This window comes from Dermacentor albipictus, chromosome 5 (assembly GCF_038994185.2).
Source record: "Dermacentor albipictus isolate Rhodes 1998 colony chromosome 5, USDA_Dalb.pri_finalv2, whole genome shotgun sequence".
Lineage (NCBI taxonomy): Eukaryota > Metazoa > Arthropoda > Arachnida > Ixodida > Ixodidae > Dermacentor > Dermacentor albipictus.
Window position 1 is genome coordinate 3504747 of NC_091825.1, and position 20050 is coordinate 3524796.

At 45.3% G+C, this 20050-nt stretch overlaps 1 protein-coding gene across 5 annotated transcripts in view; it reads right to left on the reverse strand.

Annotated features, from left to right (window-relative positions):
* Raf (Raf oncogene) overlaps nucleotides 1-20050 on the reverse strand; it is a 275768-nt gene that overhangs the window by 233772 nt on the left and 21946 nt on the right. For 4 of the 5 annotated variants that reach the window (XM_070538215.1, XM_070538214.1, XM_070538213.1 and 1 more), the window contains one exon: nucleotides 11836-11937. The exons of the other annotated variant lie outside the window; for it this stretch is intronic. In XM_070538215.1, coding sequence (XP_070394316.1) covers nucleotides 11836-11937 — 102 coding nt within the window. The remainder of the gene's footprint in view (nucleotides 1-11835; nucleotides 11938-20050) is intronic. 5 annotated transcript variants of the gene reach the window in all.

The window sequence follows — 20050 nt, forward strand, 5'->3', positions numbered from 1 at the left end:
TTTTTGTGCTGCCATGCACCGCCAACGAAAACGAGCCCCGGCGCCGGAAATCAATCTGGTTGTTGTCCACAATTCCTTTTTCACGCTCGAAAAGACATTTCGGCGCGAACATTGCGCACTCGGGCTGGATTCCGTGGCAACGTCCATGCACCTGGAGTCACATACCGTAAGGAGCCTCATCCGAACACGAAGTTTCAAGAGCGTTTCGATGGTGAGCTAGTGTTCTTGTATATGCTCCCACAAGCATATACAGAGACGCTGGCGAGCGTGCTTATTGCGGCATCTCGTGACGGCCGCCGAATCTACGGAGCACATGGATTTCAATTCCGAAACCTAAAATGTATAAAATTCTCATAAACTTTTGATGCGAAAGGTGCACGGACTTTAGATTTTCAGTTCCGACAAATTATGGGGTTAATACTTTCATAATCTTTTAACGCCAAAGGTGCATTGACTTTTCGAAAGTCGTATATTGGCCCATTCAACGAGACAAGCCAAAACAAAACACTATCAGATAAGTTGAGAGAGCGCACAGCGAGGTGCGATGAGAGGAAGCATTGTGCTGACTGATTTGTGCCATCATGTCACAGAAAAGGATATCAGCATTTTTTTCGCCTTCGCCAAAGCACCCATGCCCAGACACTGAAGCAAGCACAGGTAATTACGTCCTTATTTATTTTTTCTACTTTGACTTCTATTCGCGAGAGCAAGTTCAGCTTCTTCAATTTCATTGTTCTCGCTACCAGCGGACTGCCAGAGACAGCCAGAGCGCACGTGTCTTTCTCATGTTGCACCGACCACCGCGCAGCGCACTTCAGTGCGTGTTCGTTTTTCTCTGGCACGTGTCTTTCTCGTGTTGCACCGACCACCGCGCAGCGCACTTCAGTGCGTGTTCGTTTTTCTCTGGCACGTGTCTTTCTTGTGTTGCACCGACCACCGCGAAGCGCACTTCAGTGCGTGTTCGTTTTTCTCTGGCCCAGTAGATCTTGGCCTGGAAGCATTTTGGACGCGTCCTGGCTAAAAGACGAGGAAAAGAAACAATGGTCGTTCACCGTCATCACTGTGGGGACTCGACGGATTGCAACGCGTTCGCGTGAGGGCATCAATTTCACTTAGATGTTACCGTAACCTCTCCGGAAATTATTTTATCTTTCCGGTGTATGATACCCAGCAGCATGCGTACGCTTCTCTGTGAACTATGCGCCTCACTTTTTGTTCATTATTCCTTCGGTAGCCACATTAGGTGAGGCGTTCGATTGTGGCCAACGTGTTTCCCTTCGCATTTTTTTTTTTTTTCATTTCGATGTCCCAGTCCCACAAAAGAAAAACAATTCTTCTGGCGCAGCGAATTCTCACATGGTGAAAGTTCGGTTTAGTTACTTGCGGAAAGTAAGGGTCACGGTACTCTTCACTTCCCACTTACTCTTATTACATTGTTGCAATAGCAATTATATGGACACTCCAGGCGCATTCGTGCCATCACCGTCAGGCTCCGTATTAAGTCCACGGGCGATAACATCGTCACCGCGCAGCTGTATGTGCGAGTGGAAGCGTAGGGGGGGATGGCGGGAGGGGTCAGCCGACGAGAGTGGCTCAGTCTTCTGGGCGCCAGGGAGAAAATTGGGGAGGAAGGGCACCGCTTTCCGTCGCGCGCGATGCATCGGGAATGGGGGGGGGGGGAAGGGGATGCTGAGGAAGCGAGAGCGGGCTGCGTTTGGCGCGGCCGCCTGCGCTTTATCTTGAAAGCGACCTTGCGTGGGTGCGGCAGCCGGTAGGCCCTATGCAATAGCGACAGTGCGCCTTGTGCTGTTTACCTCGCTCTCCGCTTAGTTCGCGTAGAGACGAGTGGCAGCACGAGCCTCGAGGGTAGCTGCTGCGGCCGCTCTCGCATACGCCAGCGTTTTCACGCGGATTGTCTGCGGTCATTGAACGAGATGCGTTTACGTTTGTGCGCGCGTGACACCGTGCTTGTTGATTTAGTTTCCCAATGTGTTGCTATCGCATTCATTGCTTCGCCCTTCGAATGAAACAAATTTTTTTTTTTACTAAACATGCCCCACAACTCTTCGTACCGCACCGTGGCCATTAAGTAATTCATTTATAAGGTAGGCAGATAATTTCAGATAACTACTTCTTTATCATAAAAAAAATTACTGACAGCTTCCCGAACTCGAATTGTCGCTCATGACTGACTGAAAATTTGCTGTCATTTATCTTAGCGTTTGAATAAACGGAGTTTTAAAGAACAGCGAGGGGCACGATGGCTGTGATAGATTGCATATATATCTGTAAAATTTGTACGAAATTCTAGTGATGCGTTTATCCTACAATAGATTTGTGTAATTCACCGTAATGTACCAATGAAATAATTACGTGCCTAGGGCGTCAGACGAGCACTGAAGTTCATGCTAGGCAAGAAGATGTCCCGCAAGTCCGGCTTCTCCAAGGGGATGAAGAACCTGCTCTAGGTAATTTACCAACTCTGGTCTTCATAGCTTTCATAATTCTGATATTGTGAAGCCCCCTAATGAGCTAGCCTGCATATGTAGCAGTATCGCTTGCTGAATCGTGCGAAACTTAAGACCAAGCCAGTTAATTACCTTCAGATGTTAACTATCTCTCTGGCGGGATAGAGAAAAAGATGCACCACGATAAGAGCACTGATACATTTGTAGTGACGGCAGGATGAACGCTGGTAATTTAGTACATCCAGCCGCCCTAATTTCGCCATTCATTACACATCATATCGCACCACTGGTGGAAAACTTACGCTGTGTTGCCGGCACACATGCGCAAAAAAAACATCACGACAAAACTACATACTGGCAGTTTTCGCCAGCTTGTTCGGAAACACCTTTTCAGTCAAGTCATTAAACCGCGGACCAACGCGTTACGCTACGAGTTTGTAGGAAGGGTCTTGCCCACAGAGGCAAAGTATACACTTTATATAAAAATATAAATTACGGGGTCTTGGGTGCCAAAACCACTTTTTGATTATGAGGCCCGCCGTAGTGGAGGACTCCGGAAATTTCGACCACCTGGGGTTCTTTAATGTGCACCTAAATCTAAGTACACGGGTGTTTTCGCATTGCTCCCATTGAAATGCGGCCGCCTTGGCCGGGATTCGATCCCGCGACCTCGTGCTCAGCTGCCTAACACCATAGCCAGTGAGCAACCACAGCGGGTAAAATATACATTTTGACAGGTAACACTATACTAATACATTTGGACAGGTAATAAAAAAAGAAAAAGGAAACAAAAGTGGCTTTTTGTACGGCTGGCAACATACCTTTCCCGCCGAACCTGGAAACCCCCTTGGTTCACGGGGAACGGCGACATCTCACAGCCACTGCTTTTTTTTCCGTTCCGGTTTACACAGATACTGCTTCTAGACAAAATATTTCTACCGCCACTGAAGACGAGAGACTGGCTTCAGAGACTCATCTGAAAACTGTGCCGCAGGAGCATGCACCACCTGTGCCAACATGCTCCTCCGGTGAGAATTCCCGCCTAATTCTTATTATTCGTTGAATTAGTATACAATTTGAAAACAGTGCAGTCATATGCCTTACTACATAGTGATGCCTTAAATATTTACTTCTTTCAGATCAGCAGAAGGTGAAAACAAGCAAGTTTGACATAGGGATGTACCAGGATGGCTCAAATATAGAGGATCAAACCAGATATCAGCTGTTAACTTCACCTTGGATTCCTCCGCAAGGTTACATGTTCAAATGTACGAAAGATTTGAAGCAAAAACGAAGGTTTCAGATGGCTTGGCTAGATCGATACCGATGGCTCAGCTACTCAGCGCTTCAAGAAGGTGCGTTTTGCCGAGTGTGTGTCCTTTTCTGCAGACATGAGGTTGGCAAGGGTCAACATGCGCGCACTGGAGCCCTCGTGTCTAAGCCGTTCCAGAAATGGAAGCACGCGCTTGAAATCTTCGACACGCACGAAAATACTCAATATCACCGAGATTGTCAGCTGGAAGCGGATAATTTTCTCCAAACATTCTCAGGAAGCGCACCCAATGTGATGGATCAGCTGTACCAAGGCAGGCAAAGCCAAATAAGGGAAAACAGAAGAAAGCTACGGCCTATTATAGAGACAGTTCTTTTTTGCGGTCGGCAGGGTCTGGCTCTCCGTGGTCATAGGGACAGTGGTCCTATGGATTTAAGCAGAGCCCCCGCTGAAAATACTGGCATTTTCAGAGCGCTTCTTCGCATGCGAGCTGATTGTGGAGATACGGATCTGAAGAACCATTTGGAAAGTTGCCCCAGTAATGCCTCCTATTTAAGCCCAGATGTACAGAACGAAATTATCGAAATTTGTGGCGAAATTATCAAAGAAAACCTAGTTGCAAAGGTAAATGCTGCAGGCTGCTTTTCCGTAGTTGCAGACGAGACTGCGGACATTGCTGGAATTGAGCAGCTTACTGTTTGCACAAGGTACCTAAACAAGGCTGCCAACAACATCGAAGAAGTGTTTTTAGGTTTTGTGCCAATTCAGGACCAAAGCGGCAGGGCTCTCGCCGGCACCATTATGAAATTTCTCCTGGACCTTGGAATTAACATGCACCACCTTCGTGGCCAAGGCTATGATGGTGCCAGCTCGATGGCCGGTAAAACGAATGGTGTACAAGCTGCAATTCGCGAGAAATATCCAGCCGCACTATACACACATTGCGCCAGCCACTCTCTCAATCTAGTTCTCTGTGCGGCTTGCTCCATCACAGATATCCGAAACTGTTTTGGAACGCTAAAGGCAACATCGAACTTTTTCCGCAAATCTCCTAACCGCTCACACGTCTTACGAGCAATGATAAGTTTGATGTGCCCTGAGTCCACAAGGCAGCGACTTTTAGGATTATGTGAAACACGCTGGGTGGAGAAACATGGTGCAGTTCTTTCATTTGTGAATCTGTTTGAACCAGTCATTGCAGCACTAGAGGACATCAAATTAAACGGCAATGGCGAAAGTCCAGTTCAGGCAAATAGTCTGGCGCTGTCACTTTTGTCACCGGCATTCCTTGTGAGCCTGCATGTGGCAGAGCATGTGTTAGCGGTGACTCTGCCTCTGTCAAAGAAGCTGCAGACAAGGAACATCGACATGAGCTCCGCCATTGACGACATAGATGTGGTACAGCAAGCTATAGAAAATGACCGCAAGAATGCGACTGCTTCATTCTCAAAGATCTTTGCACAAGTACAAGAACTGGCAGAAAAACTGAATGTGGAAATCACCTGCCGACGAGCCGGAGTCCGACAGCAGGATCGTGGGAGCATTGCATCGGAAAGTGCTGAGGAATATTTCCGCAGAACTGTGTTCATTCCATTCATAGATCACGTATTAGCACAGTTACACCAACGGTTCGAAAAGCACAGGACAATCTTAAAAGACTTTTCTGTTATTGTACCATCCGCAATACCTCCAATGCAAGATGATCGAGAGAAAGGAGCAGAAAATCTCCTGGCCGTTTTCGCGCAGGACGTGGATGCGAGAGCCGCCTTGGGGGAACTGCGACTATGGTGGACAAAGTGGGCGAACAAAGCAGCAAGTGAGCGCCCCAGCACAGGAACAGATGCCCTCTCTCATTGCGACTGCAGGTTCTATCCTAATGTGTACAAACTGCTGCAGATTCTAGTCACCCTTCCAGTGACCACTGCCAGCGCAGAGAGAACATTTTCAAGCATGAGATTACTAAAGACCTACTTGCGCTCTACAATGTCTGAGGAACGCATGGTTGGGCTGGCGCTTCTATACGCCCACAGAGACGTCGACATCAACGTGACCGAAGTCATTGAACGCTTTGCTAAATTTCCCCGCCGAATGAAGTTAGTCCTTTAAATGGTGAAACAGCAAGAATCCGTGCAAGTAAAAAGCTATCTTCCTTCGGTTCCATAAACGCGTAATTATGAAAACGTATGACTGTGAATTAGCTTTTAAACACGCAGAAAAATTTACTCTTTATTGTAACAGATAGCATCATGGTCAAAAATTATCATGCGAATGTGAAAATAACTAGGACATCAACAGCCAATTTTGACGGACCTTTCTCATTGAAAGCCCGGCCCACGCGGCGTTTTAAAACAAACACTCGTATATTGGGTAGTTCAACTTGCCGAATCATTTGTGGCTTTTGTTCATCCTTTCATTTCCTTCTTAGCTACCTTATTTTACTTCTTTCTTGAACCAAAGCAATATATTCCTTTAATTTTATGTCCAGAATAATTGTTGTCGGTGTGCAGTGTGCAGGCAATTGAAACACAAGTTTTCGTATTGATTTCTGCTATTTCCTCTATCATTCTACCCATATGGTGCTGTCGCGACCACAGCATGGCCCAACTACATATCACGATTTCAGCGACCATAGTTTTGTTCTTGCCTGGATCGTCTGTCTTTCAATGCGTAACGTTTACTATCTGTGATTGCGCAGTATGTTTGTTTGCCTTGTTTGACGCATTATATACAGTGACTTTTGCTCATATAGGTAGGTTTATTGCAGACTTGTAGGTATATTTAAATATATTGTGGCCTGCTTGTGTATATACATGCAGTGAACTTCGTTTCTAGTGACAATATCTTGCCCTTTATTGAGTTGTATGTTCGAATTTGTATATTCCAGTGTATACTCGCATTTCTAATGTACATTTTGCAGAACATCTGCTTTCTGTATATGTTCTCTCTGTTGCGACTATAATTTTGGTGCAATTACTCACAATACACGAGCGTGACAGCTGCTCCTGCGCAACTTATTGGAACGAAGGGCAAGGTCATTGAGGTTTTTCCCTGGCCGTTGCATATGTGCAAAAATGTAAACAAGGTTCCTCAATGACAAGGTTTCATTAAAATATTTGTCCTCTACTTGTTATTTCATGACCTTTACATTTTCCGTATGAGCGGCATGCACTGCTTTGCTGGTTTCGAACTGATTTTGTTCAAAGTTCATCTGATGTTATCTTTACTCATTAAATAGACGAAAAGAAAACATGGAAGCATTGATATCAGTTATTTCTGACGGAATTTTCGGGACATACGAATACATTATTTTATGGAAAAATACACATTTTACGTGTCTTGACAGTGAAGTAGCGTTCAAGAATTCGTTTGCAGCATCTTTCGCAGTGACAAAGCAGAGATTATTCATGTATTTGATCCCTTGAAAATTCGGTAAGAAAGATGCCCAGCGGCAACGTGAGCCCCCCCCCGCCCTCCGAACAAAATTTCTGGCTACGCCACTGCCTCCAAACGTCGTCTTCGTCTTCACTCTGCTGGCCTTTCGTGATCGCGCATATTGTGCCGTAGCACTACCCCCGGCTGCAAAAGCGCCGTCCCGGAGCGACTAAAGATCGGACTCGGAAGCAGTGTAGTAGGCCTTGAGCCTACTGACGTGTACGACATCACTAGATGCCACAGGAGAGGACGAGGTTGAGCCCCCAGGAGCAATTTCGTAAGTCACAGGCGTCACCTGGCGCAGCACGCGGTAGGGTCCTGTGTATCGCGAAAGGAGCTTCTCTGAAAGTCCGACGTGACGAGAGGGCGACCACAGGAGCACGAGCGCACCAGGTGAAAACTGTACGTCACGATGGCGGGCGTTGTACTGCCACTGCTGAGTGGTCTGTGAGGCCGTCAGTCGAGCACGGGCAAGCTGGCGTGCATGGTCGGCGAGGGCGATGGCGTCGCGCGCATACTCGCTTGTTGAGACCGCAGCAGGAGGAAGTGCCATGTCTAGGGGCAAGGTAGGTTCGCGACTGTACAGTAGATAAAAGGGAGAAAATCCGGCGGTGTCGTGCCGGGAAGAATTGTACGCAAATGTTACGTAGGAAGACACCGACGAAAAGCTATTTACAAGTATATTTACAAGGCAATACGCCGCAGTTGACCAAGAGGCAACAGCCCGCGCTAGCCTCCAAACGTCGTCTTCGTCTTCACTCTGCTGGCCTTTCGTGATCGCGCATATTGTGCCGTAGCAATATCTATTCATTATGCAACCACAGCGCACACAGAACAAATGAGTATACAAGGCAAAGGTAACACACAAGCGCCATGTGTTACCTTTGACTTGTGTCTTGTTTGTTGTGTGCACGCTGAAGTTTCATAATAAAACTACGTCATTTTTTGCCATGCTCCAGTACCGCAATCATACTCTTTCATCCTCTTACGCCTCTAATGCAGGAAAAGGCTAGGCGGGACTAGGGGAATGAGTGTCTATGCTGGCAGTGATGCTCACCTCCTGGAATCATGGGTTCACGCCACTTCAAGTATTTATATCTCTGCTATTATTTAATGAGTTTGAAAAATTGTTGCCTTAGAACACTCTTTAGAAGGTGCGTAACAAGTTCCCAGGGTGCCTACCAAGTTGACCTTTCCAAATTTCCTGAGTTTTCCAGGTTTTCTTTTTTGAGCACCTTTGCAAAATTTCCTGAATGAGCCAGAACATTGTTTTATGTCAAGACAGGCTGACACCATCTCGATGCTGTCACTCTCTAGTAAGCATGCTGAAAAAAAAAAAAAGACAATCCAGTTTGAATAGTAAGGAGTAATATCTATTTTATTTAAAAAGAAAACAGAGGGTACAGCAAAAAAAATGATAAAACCCATTCCAAATTGAGTCGAACATTTTCAAATACGAATGAAAAGGAGATGCATACATATGTAAATATTTTTGAATATGAGCTATTTCTATCAACTGATAGCAAGCTCATCGGTATGAGGCCTGAACTTGTCACAACTAAGGTTCTCTCTCAGCAGCTGGAAAGTCAACCTCAACTGCCCTCACATACTCTCAGCCCTTACACAACATCTAAGTGTTGGGTTTCACTGCTTTAAAGGGACACTAAAGGGAAACAATAAATCAGTTTAGACTAATAAAGCATTGTTTGAGAAACCTGCAGGCAGTCATTTCAAGAAAATAGTTTGAATATTAGATGAGAAAATGAAGGTCCAAGTATCAGTATTTGAATTTCGCGCCGAAACGCCAGCGCCGTTACGTCAGCGTGACGTCAGGGATTCCAAAGTAAGTTTTCGCAATTGGGCCGCGTTGGCTGAATAAAGGTTCCCGAAACTTGGCATGTTTAATATTTGGTTCCTTTAGAACACAATGTAGTCAATCTGTAGCGCTATATATAATTAGTAGGCCCTAGAAGATGCCATCAAAATCCAAGACGTCACAGCCCCCAGGTGCGGGAACTCAAGTAGGCGTCGCCACCCGCATTTCGTTCTTGCGCTTTTCCTGGCTTACCAAACGTCTTACCGTTGTAAGAGTGGTGTTTTTGGTGTTGTAGAACGGTGATTTACTGATGCAGAAGAAATCACTTTTCACTTTAGTGTCCCTTTAAAGAGTTTATGTTGGTTTGAATGAGGAACACCTGCATCTCGGCGTCAGCCAACACTTCGTTTTTTGAGCTCAAGCTCCTTCAAAGAGGCGGGGGCATGCTTCCCTTCCCGTTAATTCCTCATTGTGTCGGTCCTTTCTGTTCTCATCCTCCTTCTGCCACGCGTTCACTCTATGGATCATTTGAAGCATAGTCTTGGTCAGTTGTACAGTCAACGTCCGATTTTTCGGACTCCATAGGGGCCACAAAAACATCCCAAAAATTGGGCAGTCTGAAAAAAATGAATGCATGTCTTTAAATGCCCTTAAGGGCTAAAATTGCCAAAGGCATGTCCGAAAAAGCTCTTAAGGCCTGCCAGTACACTTATTAGGCATATCAGTGCTTGTACTGTGACAGGAGACGGGGGTGCACGCGTGTATAATTAAGGAATACATACTGTGTCCCGTGACAATTGCCCCTTCCCACACTTGTTATCCTTCACCGCGTAATGCTGCTGTACTAAGGCAAAGCTAATTTTCGGAGACTGGCATTACGCAATCCGCTGTGCTCTGCAAGCTTCGAAGCCAATCGCGAGGATTGCAAGGATTAAAAAGGCAGAGTCGGTGCCATTGCTGACTGCGGCAACGTATTTCAATGAAAAACGCAGCACTACGCAGCAAGAAGCTTAATAGCGAACGTAGAAGCAACTAGGCCTAACGTTGCCACGGTGGTGGCTACGGCTGCCAGCGGATCTGCGTGTGAGAGTGCTAGTTCGAGGCGGCGGTAGTGGCTTTGATTAATGCCATTTCAGACCTGCAGTCAGGGCAATATACATTGACTATATGGAGTTAGTGATGGTGTCGCAAAGCCATGCAAATTATCCGACATGGTCGAAAAATTGGCCGTCTGGAAAATCGGTTGTTAACTACTCTGGCAATACCTCGTGCCGATGACACGGCGTCAATGGCGATTCGTTGCAATTCCTCCGTTACTGGAGCCAGCATTAACAAGACTTTCACTCCCTTTCAATAAAGTTACAGCTAATTTTCCCTGATAAAAACACAAATTCCCTGAGTCTTCCCTGAGTATTTCAAAACTATTCAAATTTCCTGAGAATTCCCGGTTTTCCCGGTTGGTAGACACCCTGCTTCTAGCGTATAACCAAAATTTGCTATATGGCCTGGTGAGGGGCGCTTTGAGGTTTCGACTCCTAGAGACTTTATTCTTCTCAAGTGCACTTCAAGATGTCTGCCGCACATTCAATATACAGAACTGGGCATTTTCACAATGTTTAGAACAGCTGCAGTTCCAGAAAAGTGATGACTTCAATCAGCAGCATAAATTTGAGCTCGTCCAGCAGTTGTTGGAGCTCAATGGTAAAGATTGTGAAAACTGCAATCTGAAGCAAAAGAAACATTTGCTGCCAGAACTGCACCTTTTCTTCATGAAGTCGAGAAACTGCTCCACTGTACAGTCCCACAAAGACTAACTTTGTTTTCCCCCCAGAAATATCGGTGAAACACATATTCTAAATCTCTTTTGACATCAACCTTTTTTTTTGTACATACATAGACTTTTTATAGTTTTTGTTTCACGTTCTCTAAAATTTTTGGCTTTGAAAATTTGTTTCTTATTTATTAATGATTTTTCTTGGTACTTATGCATTTGGAAAAGCCAATTAGGTTTCTACAATTCATAACGCTGCAGTATATAGGCTAAGGGTTGCCTTAACAACAATGTTTTTCTTCTTATACCCGCATGAAAGGTTATTTTCCCGTGGTAACAAAAGAGTTAATTAGCTGAGTTCCAATATACTTTGAAAAATGCTTATATTGTTAGTGAATACATTATCAGTAACAATGTGGAAAAACAACTGTGTGCGAAAAATGTTTATAGTACCTTATTGCTGCAGACTTAAGGGCTGCTGTTGACCTCAATAGCTCCTTGATGCTACTGCTTTGGAGTACAGGAGAATAAAGTTCAATTTTCATGGCACCCAGGGTATTCTTATTTTTGTTTATCCCTTGCACGCTTGAAATTTACGCTGCATATGCCTTGACAAGTCACATTTCGTAAAGCTTGGGCTGACATATTTTTATACAGCTATTGCTTTAGTCCGCAATCTCTGCAGCATACTGCAATTACATATACTAGTGCCCTGCATTTTTCTAGCTTCTCCGAGGAGGTTTAGCAATGCACCCACTTTATCCCAGGCAGGTGAGTGGGGTCGTCCAAACTGATTTTTGTTTTCTGAAAGATTTTTTGACCGTCCTGTTGGATATTCCTTGCAATTGCCACAGTTAACCCAAGCCTTCATGATTTGACCTGCACATCATACACCACACTCTCGGTAAGCTTCAAAGCATCATCCTGATTGGGCATTGAGTTGTACAGCAATCATATGAAGTCAAGAAAGCTTGATGAATGAACCAACTCGCAACTGCTGCTTATGGTTAAAATTTTCATTCCAGGCAATGACACAGGAATAGCTTTCCCTAACCGAGGTGACAGAAGGGCTCACCAGTATGTACATGGATGGAGGATGCTGGTAGGCTGAGAACTTGGCACTGAGTGCCTCCAGGTTTTCCTTGGTCAGCCGGATCATGCTGCGGATGTTCCTCAGCTGCAGGCACAAAGAGACGGTTACCCTTGCTCAATGTGTGCGCCACAGGCGGAGCATTGCCAGTTACAGAATGTGAGGAAAAAACAAGCAAATTAGGAGTGAGCAAGCACAAAAAAGAAAACTTGGCATGTGCAACACAAGGCTCAGCCCAGTCACTTCCTTCACATATTGTGCATCAAAGCTAAAAAAAAATTGTAGGTCAGTTTTAGCAGAGCATGGCATCAGCAAACGATGCCATGTGAAAAAAGAAAGGTACATGCAAACAGAATTGCTGCCTGTTTTCTTGATGAGTGACTGAGCATGTGCTGGTGGGCTAGTTGGTTAAGCATGATTACAAAGACAGCGCCGAATAAAACATTTTATTAAATAAAATAATAAAATAAAATAAAACATAAGAAAATAAAATAAAACTGAAGTTTTATCCGGCGCCGTGTTTGTAATCACTGATGAGTGATGCAAAGAGAAAATATGACTTTCAACTTCTCGAAACTTAGTACACTGTGCAAGGCAACCTCACCATGATGACACACGAAAGAAACAAAAATAGGCATGTTGCACTAAGATTGTCTGAAACTAGTATCTTCAAATGGCAAAATGTTGGACTGCCTCGGAAAGGAGTTGTCATAAGCCTTTGACCCATCAGCTGCGAATATAAGGCTTCATTTAAGCTGTACATTTATTTCAACTAAGTAAATCTGCTATACTTATAGGCAACCTGCGAGCGCTAACGTTGGTGCGTGTATTTCCAACTTCACACCATGCTTTACGATGCCATAAATAAATTGCAAGTTGCATACATCACAAAGGAAATAAAGCCACAAATTGTCTACCTAAACAAGTCTTTCCCTAATATCACAGAACTTGTATAATCATGGTTTAAATATTACTTCGAATGTCATTTTTTCAAATTCTAATTAAATTTTTCTTTGACTGCACATAGCAAATGCTGGATAATTACGCACAAGGTTATAGATGGAAACAAAGAAAGCAAGGCACCATAGACATCTTTCACACACTGCCTCACACACACCAAGGACAACATAGGAGAAATTACTTGCCTTTAATAAATGAAATAAAGAAACGATAAATTAATGGAAATGAAAGTGGATTAAAAAACAACTTGCCACAGGTAGGGAACGATCCCACAACCTTCGCATGCGATGCTCTACCAATTGCCAAGGTCTGTGAGTGGTGGTACTGGCTAACACTCCCAGGGTTCTACAAAGAAACAAATACCCAAGAAAGTGGACGGGGAAACGGCGCCGTGGTAGCTCAGTTGGTAGAGCATCGCACATGAAATGCAAAAGGTGTGGGAGTGTTCCCCACCTGCGGCAAGTTGTTTTTTCATCCACTTTCATTTCCATTAATTTATCATTTCTTTGTTTCATTTATTAAGCACCCCTATGTTGTCCTTGGTGTCAGTGTTTGTTGGCTTCTTATGATATGACTAATAAAAAATCAGGCCCCTCGGTTAACGCGCTTTCTTCTCTCGTTTATTACACACCAAAGCAGTAACAATGCAGCCCATGGGGCAGGAGTAAAAATCAACAAGAAAAGCCATCTTTTTCTTGAACAGAGTGGTGGTAAATTCTTGGCTCAAGCAGGATGCTTCACTACGGTTGCTTATACAAGACGTTAGAATTAGTACTTCTGTTGCAACTGTGCGATTGTAGTGCCTGCTCTTCTGTCGGCCTTGTGCTTTTCTCGCTGTACAATACACCTACCTCGCTACTTAACCCTTTGAAGGTTTTTGCCGTACATGTACGTCGGCGGTTTTCTGTCCCGCAAGGTCTTTGCCGTACGGGTACGGTTCCGACCCCTTGTTTGAAATTTGCGCTACCTTCTTGGGGAGATAAACAGAACTGATTGCAAGCTTCAGCACGTCGCTCAGACAGCGGCAACGCCCCTTTGGCGGTTTCGGTTTCGCCGCGTGATCGCAATGGAGGCGCGCAAAACGTCATTTTCTTTGTCGGCACTCTCTTGCAGGGTGGTGGAAGTTGATTTCTATCTTGATTGGTGCTGCTCTTAGCTTGTTTATCAGTGCCGTTCGCGAGGTATTCTCGCTCTCAGCGGCAACGCGCTTTCGCGGTTTCGGTTCTGCTGCGTGATCGCAACGGAGGCGCGCGATACATGCTTTTTCTCTTTGTCAGCACCCTCTTGCAGGGGCGGCGGAAGTTGATTTCTATCTTGATTGGTACTGCTCTTAGCTTGTTTATCACCAATGTCTTAGCTTGTTTATCACCACTGCTCATGAGGTATTCTCGCTCTCTGCGGCAACGCGCTTATCCGAGAGGGTGCATCAGACCTCCGCCCAAGGCAGCCACACGCAGAGATGTCACGTGTGCGCCAACACAACTCCTCACTCCAAGAGAACAGACACGCATTTTAGGTGTGCAGACTGCGATAACGCGCTGTGCGTAGACCCGTGGTTCAAGGAGTACCACGCTCGGAAATACTTTTGAACATTTTGCAGTTCTGAGTGATGCCGACACCAAAATACTGTTCCTAATTAGTTTTTAGTATTTATTCCCGACTTTATATATTTTGTACATTCAAGATCCGCAATAAAGTAATTTGACCACCTGGGAAAGTTTTTTTCAAAATAATTCGACCCTCAAAGGGTTAAGATCATCAGCTGTGCCACTTTTGAGTTAATAGTTCAACCTCTAACATTTCCTACGGAGAACTGAACATGATATTGTGGAATAAATTTCAGAAATTTGAGAAAGCTTTGTGTACTAGTGGAAGTTGTGTTGATCAAAGGCTTGTAGTAATTATGAAAAACAGAGCAAATTTACTGCTACGGTAGCACAAGAGTTTCTTGTAGATGATCACTGTGAGAAACAGGAAACACTCGGAAACACACGACAGTTTTGAAATGTTACTAATAATACTACAAGTATTTAAATTTATGCTTTAAGGACATCCTGAAACACTTTTCTAACTAAGAGAATGGCCACACTATTAGAGGACATCACATTATAAATAATCTGTTGCAAATTTTTTTTAAATCCTTCAATTATAAATGGAATTCGTTGTTAGTATCACACTGATTTCTCTCTCAACACACTAGCGTACTGGAAGCTACACAAGGGACATGGCAAGAGGGCAAGGCTCCACCTGAAGGTGGACATGCGAGATACTGTTATGCGATTAAGCACTGGAGACTATTTACAGAGTATATTTACAAAGAGCCGACAGCTCGAGAGCGTTCGTCGTCTTTGTTGGGACGCCCGTGTGCATTGTCCACAAGAAACATGCAATATGCATGTATCATTACCTCTGGCTGCAGAAGCACCGTCCCGGTGCATCTAAATATCGGTCATAGTAGGAGAGTAGTATGGTTTGCGGCATGCGACATGCACGTCAGTGGAATTCCGGGCAGATGAGGCACTGGTACTGACAGGGGCGATTTCGTAAGTAACTGGAGTCACAGCACCAACACTCTATATGGGCCTGTGTATCGAGACAGGAGTTTTTCTGACAGGCCAAGGTGACGAGTCGGGGACCACAGGAGTACCAGAGATCCAGACGAAAAGTGGACGTCTCTGTGTTGGCGATCGTACAAACGCTGTTGCTTCTCTTGGGGGGTCAGGAGGTGAGCGCCAGCAATTTTGTGTGCTTGGGCTGCCCTGGTGATGGTGTCAAGTGCACACTCACTGGTCTCTGCTGCGGCAGATGGAAGGGATGCGTCCAGTGGCAATGTGGGATCTTGGCCAAACAACAGAAAAAACGGGGAATAACCAGCAGTGTCGTGACGCAAAGAATTATATGCAAAAGTGACATAGGGTAGGGCAAGGTCCCAATCACTATGGTCAGACGAGTCATACTTTGCAAGCATGTCTGTTAGGGTGCGATTCAGACGCTCCGTGAGACCTTTAGTCTGTGGATGGTAAGACGTAGTCAACTTGTGCTTAATTGAGCAGGACTGCAGGATGTCAGCGATGACTTTAGAAAGAAATATCCGACCACGGTCAGTGAGCAGTTGGTGTGGAGCACCATGCTGCAGAATCACATTGCATAAAAGAAAAGCGACAACATCTGTGGTGCAGCTTGTTGGAAGCGCACTGGTGATGGCGTAGCGCATGGCGTAATTTGTCGCCACAGCAACCCACTTGTTGCCAGACATGGATAGAGGGAAAGGGCCAAGTAAGTCTATGCCAACGCGAAGAACGGCTCCAAAGGAATGTCCAGTGGTGAATGCACTCGGCAGGGAGCATCGACGGCGTTTTTCGGCACTGGCATTTTTTACATGCCGCAACGTATTTCCGGACGGAGCGAGCAAGGCCTGGCCAAAAGAAGCATCGGTGAATCCGGTCGTAGGTGCAGGAGACGCCAAGGTGACCTGCTGTTGGTAAATCGTGAAGTTCTTGGAGAACAGCTGACCGCAGGTGCTTGGAAATGACGAGGAGTAGGGCAGGACCGTCAGAGCATACATTGTGGCGGTATAATACACCATCCCAGAAAACAAACAGCTGAAGAGACGAATCAGAAGGCGAAGATTCCAAGCCATCAATGATGGCGTGCAAGGTGGCATCACGGCATTGCTCATCGGCAGCATGTAGCAGCTGAGAGATGGAGAAAACGCAAGTGTTGGCATCGGGGTCAGGGTCGGCGGGTGGTTCGTCCACTGGATAGCGTGACAAACAGTCTGCATCTTGATGGAATTGGCCCGACTTGTACACTACTGCATAGCAATATTCTTGCAGCCGCAGAGTCCAGCGACCAAGCCAGCCAGTAGGATGCTTGAATGAGGAAGGCTAGCAGAGCGCATGGTGGTCCATGATTACAGTGAAGTGCGCGCCATACAAGTATGAGTGGAATTTCGAAACTGCCCAGATGAGAACCAGGCATTCACGATCTGTAATCGATTGGTTGCACTCCGCTGTAGTGACGAGATGGCTAGCGTTGGTGATAACACGATCTTGACCTTGTTGGCGCTGAGCTGACCATGACCATGACCACTGACATCGGTACGCACCTCTGTAGGAGAGGACAGGTCAAAATGGGCCAGTATATATGGTGTGGTGAGAATATTGGTGAGGTGTGCAAATGCGGCAGTTTGAGCGGGGCCCCACGTAAACGGCACGTAATTCTTCAGAAGATAAGTAAATGGTCAGGCAATCGCTGCGAAGTGTTTAATGTGAACGAAAGATTAGGCACTGGAGACAATTTACAGAGTATATTTACGAAGGATAACTGCAGGGCTGGCCAGTTCAACACACAGCTCAAGAGCCAGAGAGCATTCATAGTCTTCGTCGAGGCACCCGCATGCATCGTCCACAAGAAACACGCATTATGCATGTATCAATATTGAGGGGCTTTAAGTTTACTTACGCAGGGTTAGTTAAGCAGGGTATTACAGAAAAGCAACTGAGGATGTGATGCACCAGCGAGAGGGCTCGCTGCAGCCACGGCATTTACGCTATGCAGCATACTGCTGCTGTCTCGAAGGCCATGCAGCTACGCAAAACTGTCCAGTGCAGATTGGCAGCACAAAGATCAAACACTATTTGTCACTTTGAGATGAGAATATTTTCCGTTTATTTATCTTAAAATCTGCAATAACAGTGTTAATGACAATGTTCTTGCAATTGCAAAATCAGCCAAAAGCTGTTGGTGGGCTTTCCTGCTTGCAATGACATCGCAAGGGTGTGAGCAATGGATTTCTCACTTTTCTGACACGAGATTGCAAGTTCCCTGCTGCATGCAGCGCAATACCATCTGGCTCACACTTTCACAAATGCCTCTACTACAGATCAGCAATATTTTGATTACTTTGCTGAAAAAGTGCTTCAGGGTATGTTTAAGCCCTATCTGGCAACACAGTGTGCCAGATAGGGCTGCCAACCACTGCAAATTCAGCAGGACAGTCCCGACTTTCGAGTACAAGCCCAGAGTCACAAATTGACTTTCTTGCAGTACAGTAAACTCTCAGTTGTATGAACGTCGGTTTAACGAATATTTCAGAATAACGAATTTTTACAAAATCCCCGGAGGGTTTCCTGTGCATTCTACCCAAAAATCAGTTAAACAAATTTCTGAATAGCAAATATTTCAGATGAACAAACTTGAGGCTCCTGCTGGACAGTAACACTGGCTACAATTAGAAAATGCTGGCATAAATCTGGCCTTTCCCCCCTGTGCGGTGTGGGGATGCATGACTCTCACGCGTCCCCTGATATGTTGTTTTCCCGCATAGCTCCAGTGTCCTGTATTCCGGCTTCGCCACGTGGCCTGGTGCCCGAGGCAGTCGGTGTGGTTCAAACGCATCGCAAGAGATGGCACGAGCGTGGCTCTGCTAGCGCCACCTAACAGTGGGGTTGCTTGGGCGCGGGAAGGAGAAGGCTCTTCCTCTTTGGCTCCGGGTCGGCAAGCTGCGTGGACGCTCGGCGCATGCGCCGATCCATGCTTCTGCGAGACCGTCTCGCGAGGCCTTGTTTGAACGTGCCACCGTTTGCATTACCGTACGCGCGAACGACCAGGTGTTGGTATCCAGCATGGGGCGAACATATTCGCTCGCTATCCGGTTGCGGTGAGTCGGACTTTCTAGATTTGTCACACGCCCATCGGCATGTTTTGTGGATAGCAACTCGGCTAGCAGGCACTGATCTATGAAAGGTGCAATAAATGCCATTGTGATTGTTTGCACTACTGTGTTGTCATTCCTTTGTCCCAAGAGCACGGGTGAGAATCCCACAGCAGTGAAAGCGAGCAAAAGGAACAGTGCGACGAGGTGATCGACCCTGGAATGTGAAGAGAGGTGTTGTCAGCTGGATGTTGACAGTAACGCTTGATTTGAACACTGTACAGCGACAGTGAGCTCGTTACCTGTGCTGAACTATTAGATCTGGAAATTGTTTCCAGTGTTTGTGCCGAAGAAGATGCAACGGCAAAGGCAGATTCAAATACTGTAACTCTAGCCAAGGCTATGGGTTGCCTTGGAAAGTTAGGAGACTTCGTGTCTCGGCAACAAGCTGTGCCAGACAAAGTGCACAAAAACAGACACTCTACAAAGCTGTGTTACTTCCTGTACTTTAGGAGCCCCAGTGCAAATGCAAATTACAGATATCTTTTTCAAAATGAGATAGGCAGCAACGTAACTGTTATGTACTTCGTATATATACATACATATATATATATATATATATATATATATATATATACCAAGGAGCACACTTACGAAAATTGCATTTTTAATATTTTAATGTCTCCGCCGTAGCCCGGCCGAAACGTTAAAACAGTAAAAATGCAATTTTCGTAAGTGTGCTCCTTCGTTTATTCAACTACCTATGCACCGGACCTACAGAACTTTTCCTTGAATTATATATATATATATTAGTCATATCATGAGAAGCCAACAAACACTGACACCAAGGACATATATTGATGTACACAATTTCATAAATTGCATTTTACACTTTTGACTCGTTGTCTGCTGTGCCCTATGCTGTTACATGTTAGTGAATATTCATTTCAGTTAACTTTCGGTTAAGTGAACTATTTTTTGGGGTGCCTTGAAGTTCACTGTACATGAGAAAATCAAACAATGTTTGACTGATTGAAAAATAACTTAGGTGGGATAGCCAGACATCCTGACTTTTGCATTTTCTTCCCTGCTCGATAACTGATAAACCGGTTTTCCTTTTTATAATGCCTTTTAAATTTTGTTGTGGTTCTATTTCTGTTATAGGCTTTGACCGTTTACAGTACCATCTGTGTTTTATGACTACTTGTAAATCATGAGATCATGGGAATGGAAATAATATTTATGTGCTCGTCCCTCCCGCCCCCCCCCCCCCTTCTTCTTCCCAACACTGTCCACTCTGAGAAATGGCAACCCTATACATGTAACATGCCCATGTAACTTGCACCCTACATTCTGCTGGAGTGGGGGCACCTTAAGAGTGGGGTACGACATCAGGATCGGGCATAACACTGGTAGGATCACTTTCCTACCAGTGGCCTTGGCAAAGAAATCACACCAGAGGCTGCGGCAAAGCAGGTTCTCCCAGCTTCATGTACTAGCGAGCAGTGTGTTGGAACGAAAAAAGAAAAGTTTTTGACTAAAACGAAAACGTAACCAAATGATATTTATCATTTAGTTTCGGAG